General features: G+C 42.5%; 1 protein-coding gene across 1 annotated transcript in view; it reads left to right on the plus strand.

Annotated features, from left to right (window-relative positions):
* OTOGL (otogelin like) overlaps window positions 1–18,613 on the plus strand; it is a 205,614-nt gene that overhangs the window by 46,779 nt on the left and 140,222 nt on the right. Inside the window, exons 22-27 of the mRNA XM_066589295.1 lie at window positions 2,869–3,034; window positions 5,712–5,786; window positions 6,549–6,601; window positions 9,209–9,371; window positions 9,463–9,570; window positions 11,586–11,724. Of these exons, the coding sequence (XP_066445392.1) occupies window positions 2,869–3,034; window positions 5,712–5,786; window positions 6,549–6,601; window positions 9,209–9,371; window positions 9,463–9,570; window positions 11,586–11,724 (704 nt within the window). The remainder of the gene's footprint in view (window positions 1–2,868; window positions 3,035–5,711; window positions 5,787–6,548; window positions 6,602–9,208; window positions 9,372–9,462; window positions 9,571–11,585; window positions 11,725–18,613) is intronic.

The raw sequence follows: 18,613 nt of genomic DNA on the forward strand, positions 1-18,613 counted from the left end.
CGCAAATCGCGTGACCGGTGCCCGAAAATCTGCTCCTAGCCGCGTTTCATTAGAAACGGGCCGGAGCTGTCCAGCGCATTGAATTCAATGGAGCCGGCAATACAGCCGGCTCCATTGAAAGCAATGTGCTGCGGGCAAGCGTGGGATGAATTGTCGGGAAGGGCTTAAATATATAAGCCCTTCCCTGCAATTCATCCAGAAAAGTGTTAAAATAAAAAAAATATACATACTCACTTGCTCCCGGCAGCCAGAGTTCCGCGCGGCCGGCCTGCAGTGGGTGTGAAGGGGGTGTGAGTCAGACCTGCCCCCTGATTGGCTGGGTGTGAGTCAGACCTGCCTCTGATTGGCTCAGCGCTGAGCCAATCAGGGGGCAGGTCTGACTCACACCCCCTTCACACCCACTGCAGGCCGGCCGCGCGGAACTCTGGCTGCCGGGAGGAGGTGAGTATGTATATTTTTTTTATTTTAACACTTTTCTGGATGAATTGCAGGGAAGGCTTATATATTTAAGCCCTTCCCGACAATTCATCCCGCGCACGCCGGCAGCCCATTGCTTTCAATGGAGCCGGCTGTATTGCCGGCTCCATTGAATTCAATGGGCAAACATCGTTCTTCTCTGCCACAGCTGTAACAGCTGTGGCAGAGAAGAATGATTTGTCTTCTATATGTTCTCAATGGGGTCGGCGCTGCTGCCGCCGGCCCCATTGAGTGCATATAGAGAAGAGAACAGGAATCGCAGATAGGTGCGATCTGCGATTTCTGTTCTATAATTTATCGGACGAGCGCATAAAAAGCGCTCATGTGTCCGATACCATTGCAAAGCAATGGTTTTAAAAATCGTCGGACGCATGCGCATGCGCAAATCGTGCAAAAAAACGCCCGTCTGACTAAGGCCTTAGAGCGCAAGGGACATCAGACTGGGCAGAAGGTTCTTCCTCCAACAAGACCCTGATCACACATCCAAGACAACAAAGGAGTGGCTTAAGGACAACTCTGTGAATGTCCCTGAGTGGCCCAGCCAGAGCCCTGACTTCAACTCAATCAGAATGCATTGTATGTCCCCAAGCTGCTAGTACAGTCTGGCATGTTGATGGTTGGAAGAACTGATGTACAATCAACAGTGTTCATACCTATATTCAGGGTGCTGAATCCAAATACGGCAACTAAAATTGTCTGTCGGGGACGATAATGAAGTTATATATATATTAAAAAAAAGAAAGAGATTCAATATTGTATAATTTTGTTACAATATATTGACCAGTAAAACCATAAGCCTCATTTATCAAAACTGTCTCATAGTAAAAATGTCGCTGTTGCCCATAGCAACCAATCACAGCTCAGCTTTCATTTTTGAAACTATATGAAAAACTGTATAAAAATGGCAATTAGGAAATGGGATGCCTGCGATGCTGGCTGATTACTGCTGGAATATTCCAAGGGAAAACATAAAAATCAAACAATGATCGCTCTGTGCAAACAGGCAGTCGTTCATCTATAAACCACTGCCTGTTTACTGTGAATGGAGGCTGGCAGCCAGAAGTGATCTCTGGCCCTCTCTACCTCCATTTAATGGAAGATCATTGGGTGCTTAAAGGAGTTCTGTCAATAGAAAACAAAAATTCTATACTCACCTAAACCCTGTCAGTCTTCTTACCGCATCTTCTCCCGGCTGATCTTCTCCGGTCTCCTGCAGTTCCCCCAAGTCACCTCACCGCAAGCCGGCCAATTCTTCGTCTTTCAGGGGTAAAGCATCCATTCTTGGTAGTCTCCTTCCTGCAGGGCAATGTACCCAGTCACTAGTAGCGTAGCGTTCATAGCCTAGCAGGGAGTGCCGAGCTATTGTGGAGATTGTGCATGCGCGTTGTCTCTCTGCAATAGTATATGAACTCTCGCGGAGAGACAGCAAGCATGTTTAGTTTTGGCCATAGATCGGCATTCCTTCTTAAGCAGTGAACATTACATCATTAGTGACGTAACCTACACTGACCTGCAGGAAGAAGAAAGAACGTCTTTGTGGTGAGGTGACTCAGGGGTCTGGAGAAGCTCAGTGGGCAGAAGATGCCATAAGAAGACTGCCTGGGGAGGAATAGGTGAGTATTGATTTTTTTTTTTTTAATGACAAAACCCCTTTAAGTGCAATACAATCATCTAATCTAAAAGGAGACCAATACTTTTACATTAGTATATTGTCAGATATCTCTATAAGACCTCGGAGCCTTTGTCAGGAAGTGGGCCTTAAGGGCCGTGCTGCCATGTTATCCCATCAGCATGCTGCAATCGCTATTTTAGGAGTTAAACAGCTAATATTGGATGTTTGAGCTTGGACATTACAGCTGGAACCATGCTGTCAATCACCATCGGGCTCATGCTACTGATTGCATGGGCATAGCTGACATTAATGGCACTGTGCCTTTAGAACACACATTTTATGACATATACATATGTCATGAATGCAGGATGTAGGAAGATAAAATGAATCAATTATTAATATTGATCCCCAAGGGTAAGTTTGGTTTACAATTAAGTTAATCTTGTCCCCTAGTAGACTCAATATATCTGGCACTTGCTAATCTAGAATGTTGTATAATTGGAAACAAGATGCTGAACAATAATAACCAACAAGAAAACACATCTAGTTAAGATAAAATACGATGATGTGACGAGATTTAATGTTACTTCCTGCTGCACTCTAGTTTGCATTGAGCTGCATGTCATTCTACAGGATCTGTATCATTATTAGCCTCTCACTTATTGCTCCATTCTAATAATCCTGTACGTCTGGTCCCAAAGAATGTTGACTGCACAAATACTACCGTAACTGATGTTATTACAACATGTACATACAATTATATTAACTCTCTTCTATAGGAGTAATATGTCGGTATGGAATGATGTACCACCAGTGCTCCTCTTACTGTGGACGGACTTGCCTTTCTCTTTCTCTGGGAGAAGTCTGCACTGATGAATGTATTGAAGGATGTAATTGCCCTGATGGAAAGTACTTTGATGAGTCTCTTAGCTTTTGTGTTCCAATGTAAGTATATGATTTTCCATAAACCTGATGTGAAACAGTTTCTTATTAAGATACCGATACATAATTCTGGGCAAAGTAATTTTACAATACACTGAATGACCACTGCATTAGGAACACTTACATAATAATGCGTTAGTCCACCTTTTGGGGGGATCGTGGCTTTCATGCATCTGGGAACAGATTGCGCAAGGTGGCAAACATCCTCTGTACTCAACCATTGCCCACTGCAGCAGCTTTATCAGTTGGTGTGAATAAAGAAGAGCAGATCTCACAGCCCTTTCCAGTATATCCCAAACATGTTCAATGACGTTATAGTCCAGTGAGTTTGGAGGCCAAGGGAGTGTGGAGAATTAATTATCATGTTCTTCCAATCACTCTCTAGTGATCCAGGCCTGATAACACACAGCACTGTCCTGCTAAAAAATGGCACTGTGGTTTGGTAAGACTTCCTGATGATATGGGTGCAGTTGGTCAACTAACATGTCCCTATAGCATTCATCATACAAGGATTGTGATATAATGACCAACGGTCTTAGGCCATGAAAGGAGAATGCTCCCTGGACCATGACACCACCATTACAGGCCTGTTGAACCCCAACGATGAACCAGTGCAATATGGCTTCATGCTGTTAATGCAGATGTGGACCCGAGCATCCATATGGTTCAGCAGGAGATGACTTTCTGCCATGTGTCCAAGTTCCAGTTATGTCTTTACTGGGCTCATGCTAGACATTGTTGGTGATGAAGTGTGATCATAAGGGAACACCTGGTTGGTCTTCGACTATTGAATCTCAGTCAATGTAAGGTACATCACATGATCATTGTCGAAATTTGTCTAACTTCTCTGCTGTTTTACTGCTGGGTCAGTTCGTCCACTGTGGCAAATTGTTGCTCAGACACCAGACATACAACCCAATGCTCCCCTCTAGGATCATCCGCACATGGCCTGCCTCAGTGTGCTATTCTGTCAGATGTCTATCACAACTTTGATATCATGGTTCAGGAACAGCCAACAAGCTTCAGAAATACTGGCAACACACTTTTGGGCACCAACAATGCAATGCAATGATTTGGAAATCTCATATAACCGTATTTTATTCACAATAGAACATAGAACACATATATATTGAAATATAGATGTTGAAAATGAGACATTTTTCCATTTTATAAAAAAATTTACTGATTTAGAAATTAATGTCAGCAACACATCTCATAAAACTTGGGACAGGAGTTACAAAAGGCTTGAAAAGTAATTGGTAGTAATAAAAAACAGCAGGATGGCCAACTTTATAGTAAGTCACATCACCGTGTTAGAGAAGCAGAGTCTCTCAGAAGCAAAGATGGCCAGAGGTTCACCAATCTGTGAAAAACTGCATCTAAAAATTGTGGAACAATTTCAGAAAAATGTTCCACAACTTAAAATTGCGAAGACTTTGAATATCCCACCATCTACAGTATATAATATCATCAAAAGATTTAGAGAATCTGGAGAAATTCGTGTACACAAGGAAAAAGGCTGGCTGTCAATATTGGATACTCGTGATTTACAGGACCTCAGGCATCACTGCATTAAACACAGACATTATTCTGTAATGAAAATCACTGCATGGGCTCAGGAATACTTCCAGAAATCAATGTCTGTGAATGATGCCAGTTAAAGCTCTATCATGCAAAGAAAAAGTCATATACCAACACAATCTAGAAACACTGACGTCTTATCTGAGCCAAAGCTCATTTAATATGGACTGAGGCAAAATAGAAAACTGTTTTCTGGTCAGAAGAATCAAAATTTGAAACTCTTTTTGGAAAACATGGGCGCCGTGTCCGGTGGACTCTGGAGGATAGGGACCCCCCAGCTTGTTATCAGCGCACAGTTCCAAAGCCCACATCTCTGATGGCATAGGGTTGCATTAGTGCCTATGGCATGGGCAGCTTACACATCATGAAAGGCACTATCAATGCTGGGCAGTATACAGAGGTTTTAGAAGAACATATGCTCCCATCCAGACAATGTCTCTTTCAGGGAAGGCCTTATATTTCAGCAAGACAATGCTAAACCACATTACTGCATCCATCATAACACTATGGCTTCACAGTAGAAGAGTCCGGGGGCTGAACTGACCGCTTGGAGTCCAGACCTTTCACCAATAGAAAAGATTTGGAGCATTATGAAATGAAAAATCCACCAAAGAAGCCCCAAGACTGTGGAGCAGCTAGAACCCTATATCAAATAAGAATGGGACAACATTCTTCTCCAAAAACTCCAGCAATTGGTCTATTCATCCCAAACATTTGAAGACTATTGTAAAAAGAAGAGGGGACTACAATAGTAGACATGGCCCTGGCTCAACTTTTGTGAGATGTGTTGCTGCCATCCGTTTCTAAATGAGTTACATTTTTAAAAATGTAATGGAGCAGTTTCACAGTACTTCATACTGTAATAGTCATTATTCTCTAGCTTTATGAATGTTATGATATGGAGAACAATTTTTTATAGATGGGGTAGATGTGTACCGTGTTGAGATCTTTTCATTCCCCATTATTAAGAAATAAGCAAGGAAATTCAAATATATATATATATATATATATATATATTTTTTTTTTAGTTTCGCTACTAATTTAAACATTTACTTTAATTTATTGTAATTGACCTACAATTATTTTTTCCACCTTTTAGATCAAGCTGCCGTTGTTACTATAAGGGCAGGATCTATCATCCAGGGGAAGTGATAGTGCGACAGTCCGGCTCCTGGTAAGATGAAATCTATATGATTAAAATATTAATAACTAAATGATACAATTCTGGACTGAATGGTTAAAGGGGTTGTCCCGCGGCAGCAAGTGGGGTTATACACTTCTGTATGGCCATATTAATGCACTTTGTAATATACATCTGGCTCCGCCCCTTCTACGCGTCATCGTGTAGCTCTGCCCCGTCACGTGTGCTGATTCCAGCCAATCAGGAGGCTGGAATCGGCACACGTGACGGGGCGGAGCTACGCGATGACACGTAGAAGGGGGCGGAGCCAGAACGCCGCTCGTGCCCGGACCGACCAGAAGGGAGAAGACCCTTCTGCGCAAGTGCGTCTAATCGGGCGATTAGATGCTGAAATTAGACGGCACCATGGAGACCGGGAAGCCAGCGCAGGGAAAGTGAGTATATACCTTCTGTATGGCTCATATTTGATGCACGATGTATATTACAAAGTGCATTAATATGGCCATACAGAAGTGTATAACCCCACTTGCTGCCACGGGACAACTCCTTTAAATGTTCAGTTAAATCTGTTGTGACAGAATGGGGTAACATTCTTATTTTAAGCTTTGTGTAACAAACTCTGCCTACCATGTTTCCCCGAAAATAAGACAGTGTCTTATATTAATTTTTGTTCAAAAAGGTTTAACTTTTTTACATGTATAGCTGCCTGGACACTATTTAAATTGACTTTTTTAATTAACTGTTAACAGGGTAGTAGTAATTGCAGTAGTAATAATGTTTCTATTTTTTTGCTAGCCAGTGTTTGAATGGAACAATGAGATGTTCTGAAATTTCTACAACCATCACAGGTATTAAATTGTATTATATGTCTTCATTTTTGCCTAACATATGAACACAAATTTCCATTAAGATTTGAAAAACTAAGTTGTCACGAATAATGCAAGGAGATGTGGATTGGAGGGGTACAAGAGTATCAGACAGGAGGCTGCAGTAATCTAGGCAAGTGATGATGAGGGAATGCAGTAGCATTTTTGTTGACTCCAGATTGCACATTGTACTGTTTTTAAGTCAAGGATTTGATGCGCAATATACTGTATGACACATCTGTCCATGACCCATGTACTTAAAGGGGTTATCTCAGCATAGACAGTTATCACCTCTCTACAATCAATGGGCCTGATGGAGATAGGTGAGTCTTGTACTCGGCCATCTCCGTCAATTCTGTAGACTTTGAATGAAGTGATAGCACACAAGCCGGATTACTGCTCTGATCAAACTCCTCTTCACTGCGGGGCTTAGGATCCCCTTCTAGTGATCAGTAGGACTAGAGCAATCAGATATCTATAATTTAAAGCCCTTTTACATGGGTCAGTGATTAGCTGAATGAGCGTTCATATGAACATTTGTTCTCCATCATTGCCTCACGTAAATATTGAACCTATCAGATGACAGAAGAATCATTGTTTGCTGGCAGCACATCTACACATGTAAATAGGGGATGTGCTGCTAAGGCTGGTTTCACACGTGCGAGAAAATTGCGCAAGAGTCAGTAAAACAGCAGATTATGAAGCCAATGATTTTCAATGGTTTCCTTTCCATTAGCGATGTTTTCACTCATGCTATGTTGAGTGAAAAAAAAATTGCAGCATTTCCTATCTTTCAGAGTTTTGCATTTTTTCTTATCTCCCATGTTTCCCTATGGAGCCTCCTTTTTTATCACAGCGCAATGCAATAAACTTGCGTCGTGATGCAATTTTAACATTAGAAAGTCCTATTGACTTTTGCGCTTAAAAAAGCGCAATTTTCTCATACGATTTTAACGCAGGCGGCAGCGATGCAAGATTATTCTTAAAAAAAGCATAGCTGACACTCAAAAATCGCAGGAACAAAAATGTGGGAAAATTGCGATCGCCTGTGTGAAACTAGCCTAACAATAATGAAACTATGTGTATGAAGAATTGTTTAGTCACATACAAGCACAGTGATTGCTACAATGAAATGGAAATAAGGATTGCTGATGGACATGCTGATATCATTGATCGATGCTTGTTATGGGTGGAAAAGACTCTTTCTTTGTGGAGGACTTATAAGTGTCAGTCTTGGGACAACCCCTTAACCCTTCCCAATCCACTGTCTGACGTCTAAAGACATTATGATTTAAGGCTGTACAGCTCTGATGTTGGAAGACGTCTGTCGCGGTTCTCTTACTGTATATTGCCAGCCTCTCTGCTGTCGGAGCCTATCCAACGTGTCACCTCATGCAGTACTGGCTTAAGCCAGCATATAGCGCTGTTGTATAACAGCAGAAAGAGTAAGCCCCCTAGGAAAACCAGGAAACAAATTGGATTGGAACGGTTTAAAACCTATAGTTAGCTTGCAAAATGACATCAGCAAATTTACACTGAACGATATCACTGAAGTTCATTAACTAGGATGGAACCTTCTATATCAATATAAAGAAAATAAAGAGATGTGTCCAGTATTGAAAATAGACATCACGGTACTCTCTCTTAAGCGTCTAGACACCTGATCACCTTTTTATTCTGTAGAATGTACTATATCCTATACATTTTGTAGGTTTTCAAATAATATGCAAATATTGGTATCATACTATTACAAAAATTAATAAAAGTATCATTTAAAAAGTCTAGAAACTAAGCACTATCTGTATACATATCACTATCTTGCCAGTGTTGCTACATTGTTTTGCTCTCTTAGACCCCATTTACACTGACAGATGATCGCTCAAAAGTCGCTCAAACGACAGTTTGAGTGACAGTTTTGAGCGATCATCTTTGCATAGTCTATAGTAGCTAATTAGCTACTAAAGCGCTCAGATGGAGCGGGAGTCCGCAACTATCGCTGGGCAAACAATACAGCTGTTTTGCATAAGCAAGCAACTGCATTGTTCTCCGTGCTTACAGCTCTTGTCCCGCTGTGAATTACCAGCGGGATACGAGCTGAAAGAATCTTATCAATGCTGCCGACTGTGATAACAGCCTGCACCACTGATAAGAGTTCATCTCTCAATTATAGAAAACTAGAATTGAGCGAGGAATGAATCATGCAAGAAAACTGCTCGATGTCCGTGCACTTAGACACAACAGTTATCCCTCAAAAGATGACTTTGAGCGAGAATCATTGTGTCTAAATGGGCCTTTAGAGGAGTTGTCCAGGACTCTGTCACCGCTGTCAGTATCAACAGTGCTGGAAGCAGATAATGCTGTCTATATTGCAGCAGCCGGGGCTAATACTGCAGGCACAGCTCCCATTGAAGTCAGGTGATTGATGAGAATCCCTAGTGGTAGACCCCTGCCAATCATCTACTGATGACCTATCCTCAGGATAGGTCATCAAAAAAAAAAGTTGCAGACAACCACTTTGAAGCAGGTTTTGACTCATTTGTAATGCAGCATGAAGAGCCATACTTTCTTTGTTGTTATTCTATATTGAAGGTCACACATGTCCAGAAGGAAAGACTTATTTCGATTGCAGAAACCCTGTACTAGGCTTACCATCTGCTGGCGTCAACTGTGAAGTTACATGTGCTAACTTGGCTATGAATTTTACATGTGTCCCATCACCACCATGTGCCAGTGGTTGCATTTGTCCGCCAGGGTAAGTAGGAAGGCTCATAATAGCCATGTGCTTATATAATGTTCTTCTACACATATTTATGCTTTTGTGTTGTTTTTATCTATTTCTATAGCATGGCAGAGCATAAAGGGAAATGCTATGTACCAGATAGCTGTCCATGTACATGGAAGGATTGGGAATACTTGTCTGGGGAAGTGATATCTACACCATGTTACACATGGTAGGTATAAAATATAGTAATGAATATATTTGTCTGTCTGTGATATCAATAAAGATTAGCTTACAAAGACTATTACTATAAAACAGATCAATTATCTAGAAGCATTGTTATACCAAAAGTATATAGTTAAAAATCAAAAAGTGCTCAGCAGTAAGACATGGGATGGAATAGGACATAAGAAGTGGATGAAGATAAGAGAGTGTGGTAATTAGAGATGAGTGAACATACTCGCTAAGGACAATTGCTCGAGCGAGCATTGTCCTTAGCGAGTACCTGCCCGCTCCGAAGAAAAGGTTCGAGTGCCGGCAGGGGGCGAGGAGTGGCTGGGGAGAGCAGGGGGGAATGGAGGGGAGATCTCTCTCTCCCTCTCAAACCCCCGCTCCCCCCTGCTCACTCCCGCAACTCACCTCTCACCCGCGCCGGCACCCGAACCTTTTCTTCCGAGCGGGCAGGTACTCGCTAAGGACAATGCTCGCTTGAGCAATTCTCCTTAGCGAGTATGCTCGTTCATCTCTAGTGGTAATCCGTTAAGGGGATGTTCAAAGACAACCTGCCTTTCTTTTAATAAGGTCCCATGTGATACCTGATTTTTGGACCTATCTCTAATTATATGGTGTAGTGTGATAGAATGTACAAATGTCCATACTATACAATGGCTAATTCTAAGTAACATATAGCAGGGCAACAAATTAAAAGTGCTCTACGTTGGTCAAATAATACTTCTTTACAGTTAAATAAACAACAGCATTTTAGAGTACTACATCACTATACACTAAAGTAATATACTGTACAGTGCCCATGTAGTAGTGCCACACAATGCCAAAGTAAATGCATTCAGTGGTCAAATCACAACATAAATTGACCAAATAGAAGATACATACAACATGTAATTAAGAATATAGCTATACAATGCATATGCAGCTACTGCATACAATGATTATTAAGATTTGTGGTGGTCATAAGCTTTGCACGCTAGGTCAGCAGTGCCCACCTTTCAACACAGGCATGGGTTTTTTATATACCCTTTTCGCTTGCCATGGGTAAGGCCCCACTATCAAGAAATACAGTAACAGGCTATGTGAGTAAGAAGCCATTGACTGTAATCTGATCTCTCAGTGAAGCTTAAAAGACATATCTTTTCTTGAGACACATTTTATCACTGCATTCAGAGTGAGTGAAGAATTAGGGAGCTAAGGAGTCAGTGGGAAGAGGAAAGGAGCCCTATAAGTGGAGAATTGTTCTCTAATAAGATATATTGCAAAGTTTCTTATATTTTCTTGTGCTATTGATTTATAGAAGGTTGTCTATTATCAGAGGTACATTTTAAAGTACTCTCCATATTTCTAGGGTACAGTCACACATGGCAGATTTGTAGAAATTTCTGTGACTGCTCAATTCATCTGAATGGAGGCTGCAGAAATCACTGTGTTTTCTGCCAAAACAACTACATTTCAGACCTTTTTGCAACAGATATGTTGTATGCAAATTTGTCTTTAAGACCCTTTTCCCGGGCACTATTATAGTGCAAACTGCTTGTTAGATTGAGCGTTTTGCACTATAATTGTGCTGTATCAGCACATGCAGTGAAAGAACGATCAGCGATAAATTGCCATAAAATAATCATGCAGGCCATAAAATAATTGTTGGTCTGCCGCTACATCGACCTGTGCAAACATGAGCGATCGTCGCTGGGGTGAATGTCGGGCACCTCAGCACCTGGCAGCCGTCCTGTGCAGAAAGGCCTTTACACAGGCTGAGGGGTTACACACATGCTTTATAACATACCATTAGAGTAAATAAGGCCCATAGATGGTAAGTAATGAACCTATGTAAACCAGAAGGCTGTGTTCACACGTCAACATTTGTTGTCACATATTTGCAAAACCTTGGAATAAGCGGTAAAGTTGTAATAAAACCAGGATATCTGAAGATATGCAATATTACAATAAAATACAAGTCTGGTAAAATGTTGCTTGGCATTAATGACTTTCTTGTTTATGTCTTGTTTCTTGTAGTGTTTGTAAAAGAGGAATCTTTAATTGCACCAGTTATCCATGTCCCTCGGTGTGTACTGTATATGGTGATCGCCATTATTACACTTTTGATGGTTTGGAATATGATTATGTCAGTGACTGTCAGGCATTCTTAGTAAAGGTAAGGATGCCAATTATTATTGTAGTTACTTTTCTCTTTGATGCTCTACTGCTGTGGAAAGAATGAAATCCTCAGTGGAATCCACAGCAAAATCTGCACAAACCTCCCAACGGAAATCAATGGTCTTATTCTTTGATAATCCATTCCGGGTTTTGACTAAATGCTTGCATGGCTTCTCTAGGAATATATTATTCGCCACTTATACAACAAATGAACAAAATGAAAGGGGATTTGTCTTTAGAAGGAAAAAAAAATCAATGCATACCTATTCCTTCCCAGGAAGTCTGTTTACCCCATCCTCTCCTCCCTGATCTTCTTTTGGCTCCTCCAGTCCCCCGGGTTACGTCCTGTAATGGAGTGTACATTCTCGGCATTCTCCTTCCGGTAGGTCAGTGTACCCAGTCACTAGTGGCATAGCGTTCACTGCCTAGCAGGGAATGCCAACTTGTATGCCGAGCTATAGCCGAGACTGCACTTGCCACTGTCTCTCTGCAATAGCATATGAACACTTGCGGCGAAGCAGCATGCATGCACAGTTTCGGCATAGGATTTGGCAGCCCCTGCTAGGCAGTGAATGCTACGCCACTAGTGACGCAGTGTACATTGACCTGCAGGAAGATGACTGCCAAGAATGTATGTAACATCACAGGAAGAAGAGGATTCGGGAGGCTGGAGGTGATGTGAACCAGGGGACTGGGGAAGCCAGGGGAAGATCGCGAGGAGAAGGTGTGGTAAGAAGACTGACGGGGGAGGAATGGGTAAGTATTGATTTCTTTTCTAATGGCAGAACCCCTTTAAGCTAAATATCCTCAGCATAATATTTTTCTGTATAAAGTAAAATGCAATTGACTACACTTTTCAAGGATCCCTAACCAAACATGTGGCAAAAGAACGCCCTTTTGTCATATGTTTGCCCATTGAAGTCTTTGAGCAGAAATATTGGCAGATTATACATTATGGTACACTCCAAGCGTAGTATGGACATAGCCCAAATTCCTTCTGCTAAAATGGAAACTAACACTAGGCTACAGATACTAGACTGTTGTGCATTAGGTGAACTGTACCTACTGTGATATACTACTAATATAAACTATCTTCAAACTGTTTAGCGATGGGTTCATTTTGTATTAGATGATGATGGATGGGTTCAGAGAGAACATATGCTATGGCTTTCCAATTTGAGAAGCAACCAGTAATGCTTCTTATTGGTATCACTGGGTCCCTAGACTACTTTACATAATAATAAAATTGTTAACTTTCTAGGTTTCTTAACATAACCTAATAATGTCAGATCTGAAATGAATGAATTGAAGAAAAAAACAGGCACCAGCTGTAAATATAAAAGGAAATAACCACTTTTCAAACTTTAAAGGGAACTTGTCACATTTAAAATGTATATTCTACCCTACAAGCATCATGTTATAGAGTGAGAGGAGCTCAGCAGGCTAATATATAGGTTTATTGGAAAATATTCGGTATAATATGAATTTTATGCATTTAAAGTCTGCCCATTCTGAAGTTAGAGGTCCAGGGGGCGGTCCTATCAGTGATTGACAGCTCCCTCTATAGGCACATTTATATACAGATAGCTGGCAATCACTGAGCAGAGATGTAAGTGAAAAATATACAAGTTATACTGAATCTTTTCCCATAAAACTATCAGTTTGCGCCTCTTGTTCTATAACACGATGCCTGCAGTTTGCGCAGCATGTTCAAGCTAACAGGTTCACTTTAAAGATGTTTTTAATGGCAGACTACGGTCTTATGCCCACAACCATATTATGGCTCCGATTTGTACAGGGCTGTAGATAGGCCCCTACAGAGGTGCACAGGGGACTCCAAATTCTATTATCTCTTGTTTCAGAGATTTGTTTTCTGTCTGGCATGTTCCATCACAATGTTATATTATATACTACTGAGCTGCAGAGTACTTCATGTGCCTATGTACTGCGTTTTGCACGACTTTGCTGTGTGCATGACATCTAACATAGTAACATAGTATTTAAGGCCGAAAAAAGACATATGTCCATGCAGTTCAGCCTACTACCCCTGAATGTTGATCCAGAGGAAGGCAAAAAAAAAAACAATGAGATAGAAGCCAATTCTTTCTTTTTTGATACAGTGGGGAAATCACAATCACATACCATAACACCTGCCTGCTAGTAACAGTAAAAATCACAATGATAACAGGGACTGCACGCTGTGTTCTGCATGGGAGTCTGAGATTACATTGTATTCTGCCGATAGCCCGTACCAGAAGAAAGCAGCTGTGTGCAGAGCTCAGACCACATGCTATGATCTGCAAACAGCTCCCAGAGACCATTTTACATGCAAATGAAGCTAATAAAGTGTTAATGGACTTTAGTGTCCATTAACATTTTATGCAAAATGATCGCTAAAAGTGTCAATCTTTCAATCGTTTGAAAGATTGTCTTTGCGTGTAAACGTGCCTTTACACTTTTATTCTAACTTGTTTTCATACACAGACAACTGGAAAATATTGCACAGAGCAACAAGCAGATGCAATGCCAAGTTTTGCTTTGAGGGCATTGAAAACATTCATGACACCATTTTCAAAATGAAACAATGTACAAAAATGTAAGATTAATCTTGGCTTTTTATTAGTGTGTTTCCCTGCCAACATGCCATCCTGCTATAAGTAATTGAAATGTCAGAACTTTTCAATCATTGCCGCTTAATAAAAAAATAATGCTGGTATCGAATGACTCAAACAATGCAATGAAATAATGGAGCCATTTTCCCTGCTGTGTGCAATCAGACTTTCATTTTCCTAAGGTAAAAAGTCAGCCGTGAAAGCATAAGTGATTAAGGAAAGAAAGCCATAAAGCATTAACAATTCAGCAGTGAATTTGCCACTGAAATTGTAACCAGTGATGAGTGAGCAGTGCCTTTCAGAACATTTTCAATTTTAATGATAGACATTGTATATGTGCTGTCTGACGTTTTAGCTATATACACAATCTGCAAATAGTAGGATTAGTTATAATTCACCAAAAGTGAAAACAGGCATTAAATAGAAACTGACACAGTAAAGCTGTTCTTTGTATAAACTGAAAAAAAATCCCCACATGAAGAAACAGGGCTGCAATCTATTAGACAGAGTGGGCCATGGAAAAGTAGCCTGCCTCTGACAATACTGCGAAAGGAAGAACGAGCAAGTGGATTGTTTTTTTACCAAAGATTTATTGATTTACCTGCATGTTAAAACAGATGCCGGACATGGTCCCCATTCACTTCTATACATCTCTGGGCATGTCGCAACATGTTGGCTGATACTGCCTGCAGCTCTTCAACTGTGATGCTGCAGATAGTGTTCATGATGTTTTCCTTGAGTTCATCCAGGGTATGTGGATTATTGGCATACAGTTTGTGCTTCAAATTTCCCCCAGATAAAAATTGCATGTGGACAAGTCCAGGGAATGTGGCAGCCATAACCCCTTGCTCACAGTTTGCTGCTCCATAAAGAGTTCATGAACCCATTCTAGTGAGTTGCTGGAGGTGTGGCATATTGGAAAAAAGCAGGTCATGCTTTCTTTTGGTGTTAGTTGGTTGTAAAACTGTTCAAACATGTCCAGATAAACGGTGGCATTCACAGTTGATTCAAAGAAAATTGGGATCATTATTCGTGTTTATGACACTGCGTACCAAACACCAATTTTTTGGTCAGCCAATGGTGTTTTGTGAGTCTGGTGAGTATTTTCAGTAGACTAGTATTTCGTATTCTGTGAAATCATGTCACCTGATAAATGAAACCCCACTTCGTCTGTCGTAAAGTACAGCAATAAGTCCAAAAGTCTTCTAGCAATTACAATCAGCAACTATGTACAGTAAATTATGTGTTTAACTGTATTACATTATTATCTCAATGCAATGTGCACAGTAGCACTAGACAGCAAGTAAGATAAAGCCAGAACACTGGACATGGGGCAACATGACTTTGCCAGATAAGTTGCCTTATCCAAAGAGTGTAGTGCCTGATTCAGCAGTGGGCTATTTTTCCCGTGGTCTACCCTGTACTAGAGATCTTTAGATTCTGAATATCTGAAATATTGAGTGACTTTTTTGGAATAGTTAATACAAGTTTTTTGTTGTTTTGTTAGTTCAGCTTGGGAGTTTTGCTATTAACAGGGACCCTCTTTACATAGTGCCTTTGAGGGGTTGTCCAGTTGTAAACTATTCATGGCTTATCTGCACAATAGGCCATCAAAAGTAAATCAGTAAGGCCTCCTTCCCACGAGCGTGACGGGCTCCGCCGCGTAATATTACGCAGTGAAGCCCGTCACGGCGCCCCCCAGAGCCCCTATACTTACCTGCGGGAGATAGCGTGAAAACGCTTCCCCGCCCACCGCCGTCGCGTCGTGTGACACGCCCACCGCGTCACGTGACGCGGCCGGCAGTGTCACGTGACGCGCCGGCCGCGTCAAATGACGCTGCGGCGGTAGGTGGGGAAGCGTTTTTTCACGCTATCTCCCGCTGGTTGCAGCGGGAGATAGCGTGAACGGACGGCTTCCATTGACTGCAATAGAAGCCGTCAGCGCGTACAGCCCGTCCTCACCCGCAGCAAATAGAGCATGCTGCGGGTGAGGACGGGAGAAATCGCGGTGCGTAATTCCGCGGTGGAATTACGCATCGTGAGCATTGTGCTATTAGGTTCAATAGAACCTAATAGCAGGGGGCCACGCAGCGGATTTTTGCCGCGAATTTACGCGGCGTAAATCCGTTCGTGGGAAGGAGGCCTAAAGGTCTGACACTCTTGATTCCTGTTGAACGGCTGTTCAGCAGGCCAATGCACTTGTGCACTGGGCTGATTTCTGTAGGAAGCAGACAACTCCATTCCCACTGCAATGGCCAGGCTTGCTATTGCAGGCAAAGTTCCCATTAAAGTGAATAGGAAATTTGCGTGTAATGCCAAGCCTGGCCACTGCAGTAGTAACGGGGCTGTCCGCTTCCTGCACACATCAGCTCCCTGTACAAAGCACATCAGCCTGGTGAAAAGCTTATCAGAGGGGGTCCTGGGTGGCAGCCCCTGTTGATCTACTATTGATGGCTTAACCTGAGGATAGACTATTAATGGTCTACAAGTGGACAACCCAAACATTAGGACTGTAGGACATAAGCAGATTTGTTCTTTGGCTGATTATGCACAGGAAAAGAATGCAAGTGTTTAAGGGAATTTAGCACTTTTATGTTTTAATTAGAGATGAGCGAGTATACTCGCTAAAGGCAATTGCTCGAGCGAGCATTGCCTTTAGCGAGGATCTCCCCGCTCGAGACTGAAAGTTCGGGTGCCGGCAGCGGGCAGGGAGCTGCGGGGGAGAGCGGGGCGGAAAGGAGGGGAGATCTCTCTCTCCCTCTTTCCCCCCCGCTCCCTCCTGCTGACTGTCGCTACTCACCACTCCCCTGCGCCGGCACCCGAACCTTCCGTCTCGAGTGGGCAGGTACTCGCTAAAGGCAATGCTCGCTCGAGCAATTGCCTTTAACGCGTATACTCGCTCATATCTAGATTTAATAATTTAAATCAGATGGTAAAACATATTCATTTTTTTCTGTTCTGTTGTTATTTTCTGAATGTCAGTTTTTTAATACAGTGATACCTTGGGTTAAGAGTGCCTCAGCTTACAAGCTTTTTGACTTGAGAGCAGGCTCTCTTCTGAATTTGTGCTTTGATTTAAGAGCAAAAACTTGGGTTAAGAGTAGAGATGAGCGAACACCAAAATGTTCGGGTGTTCGTTATTCGGAACGAACTTCCCGCGATGTTCGAGGGTTCGTTTCGAACAACGAACCCCATTGAAGTCAATGGGCGACCAGAGCATTTTTGTATTTCGCCGATGCTCGCTAAGGTTTTCATGTGTGAAAATCTGGGCAATTCAAGAAAGTGATGGGAATGACACAGAAACGGATAGGGGGGCTACATGTTGGGCTGCATCTCAAGTTCACAGGTCCCACTATTAAGCCACAATACCGGCAAGAGTGGGCCCCCCCCCCTCCCAACAACTTTTACTTCTGAAAAGCCCTCATTAGCATGGCATACCTTTGCTAAGCACCACACTAGCTACAACAAAGCACAATCACTGCCTGCATGACACTCCACTGCCACTTCTCCTGGGTTACATGCTGACCAACCGCCCCCCCTCCCCCCCACAGCGCACACCAAAGTGTCCCTGCGCAGCCTTCAGCTGCCCTCATGCCACGCCACACTCATGTCTATTTAGAAGTGCGTCTGCCATGAGGAGGAACCGCAGGCACACACTGCAGAGGGTTGGCATGGCTAGGCAGCGGCCCTCTTTAAAAGGGGTGGGGCGATAGCCCACAATGCTGTACAGAAGCAATGAGAAATAGAATCCTGTGCCACCGCCATCAGGAGCTGCACACGTAGGCATAGCAATGGGGAACCTATGTGCCACACACTATTCATTCTGTCAAGGTGTCTGCATGCCCCAGTTAGACCGGGCTTTTTAATTCATAGACACAGGCAGGTACAACTCCCTATTGTGAAGTCCCTGTCGACCCACAGCATGGGTGGGTGCCAGGAAGCCACCGGCGGTACATAGAAATATCCCATTGCATTGCCCAACACAGCTGAGGTAGTAATGTCGTGCGTAATACAGGTGGGCTTCGGCCCACACTGCATGCCCCAGTCTGACCGGGGTTCTTTACAAGTGGACACATGTAGGTTACACTCCGTGTGCACCTACAGCATGGGTGGCTCCCTGGAACCCACCGGCGGTACATAAAAATATCCCATTGCATTGCCCAACACAGCTGAGGTAGTAATGTCGTGCTTAATGCAGGTGGGCTTCGGCCCACACTGCATGCCCCAGTCAGACTGGGGTTCTTTACAAGTGGACACATGTAGGTTAAACTCCCT

This window comes from Eleutherodactylus coqui, chromosome 2 (assembly GCF_035609145.1).
Source record: "Eleutherodactylus coqui strain aEleCoq1 chromosome 2, aEleCoq1.hap1, whole genome shotgun sequence".
Taxonomy (NCBI): domain Eukaryota; kingdom Metazoa; phylum Chordata; class Amphibia; order Anura; family Eleutherodactylidae; genus Eleutherodactylus; species Eleutherodactylus coqui.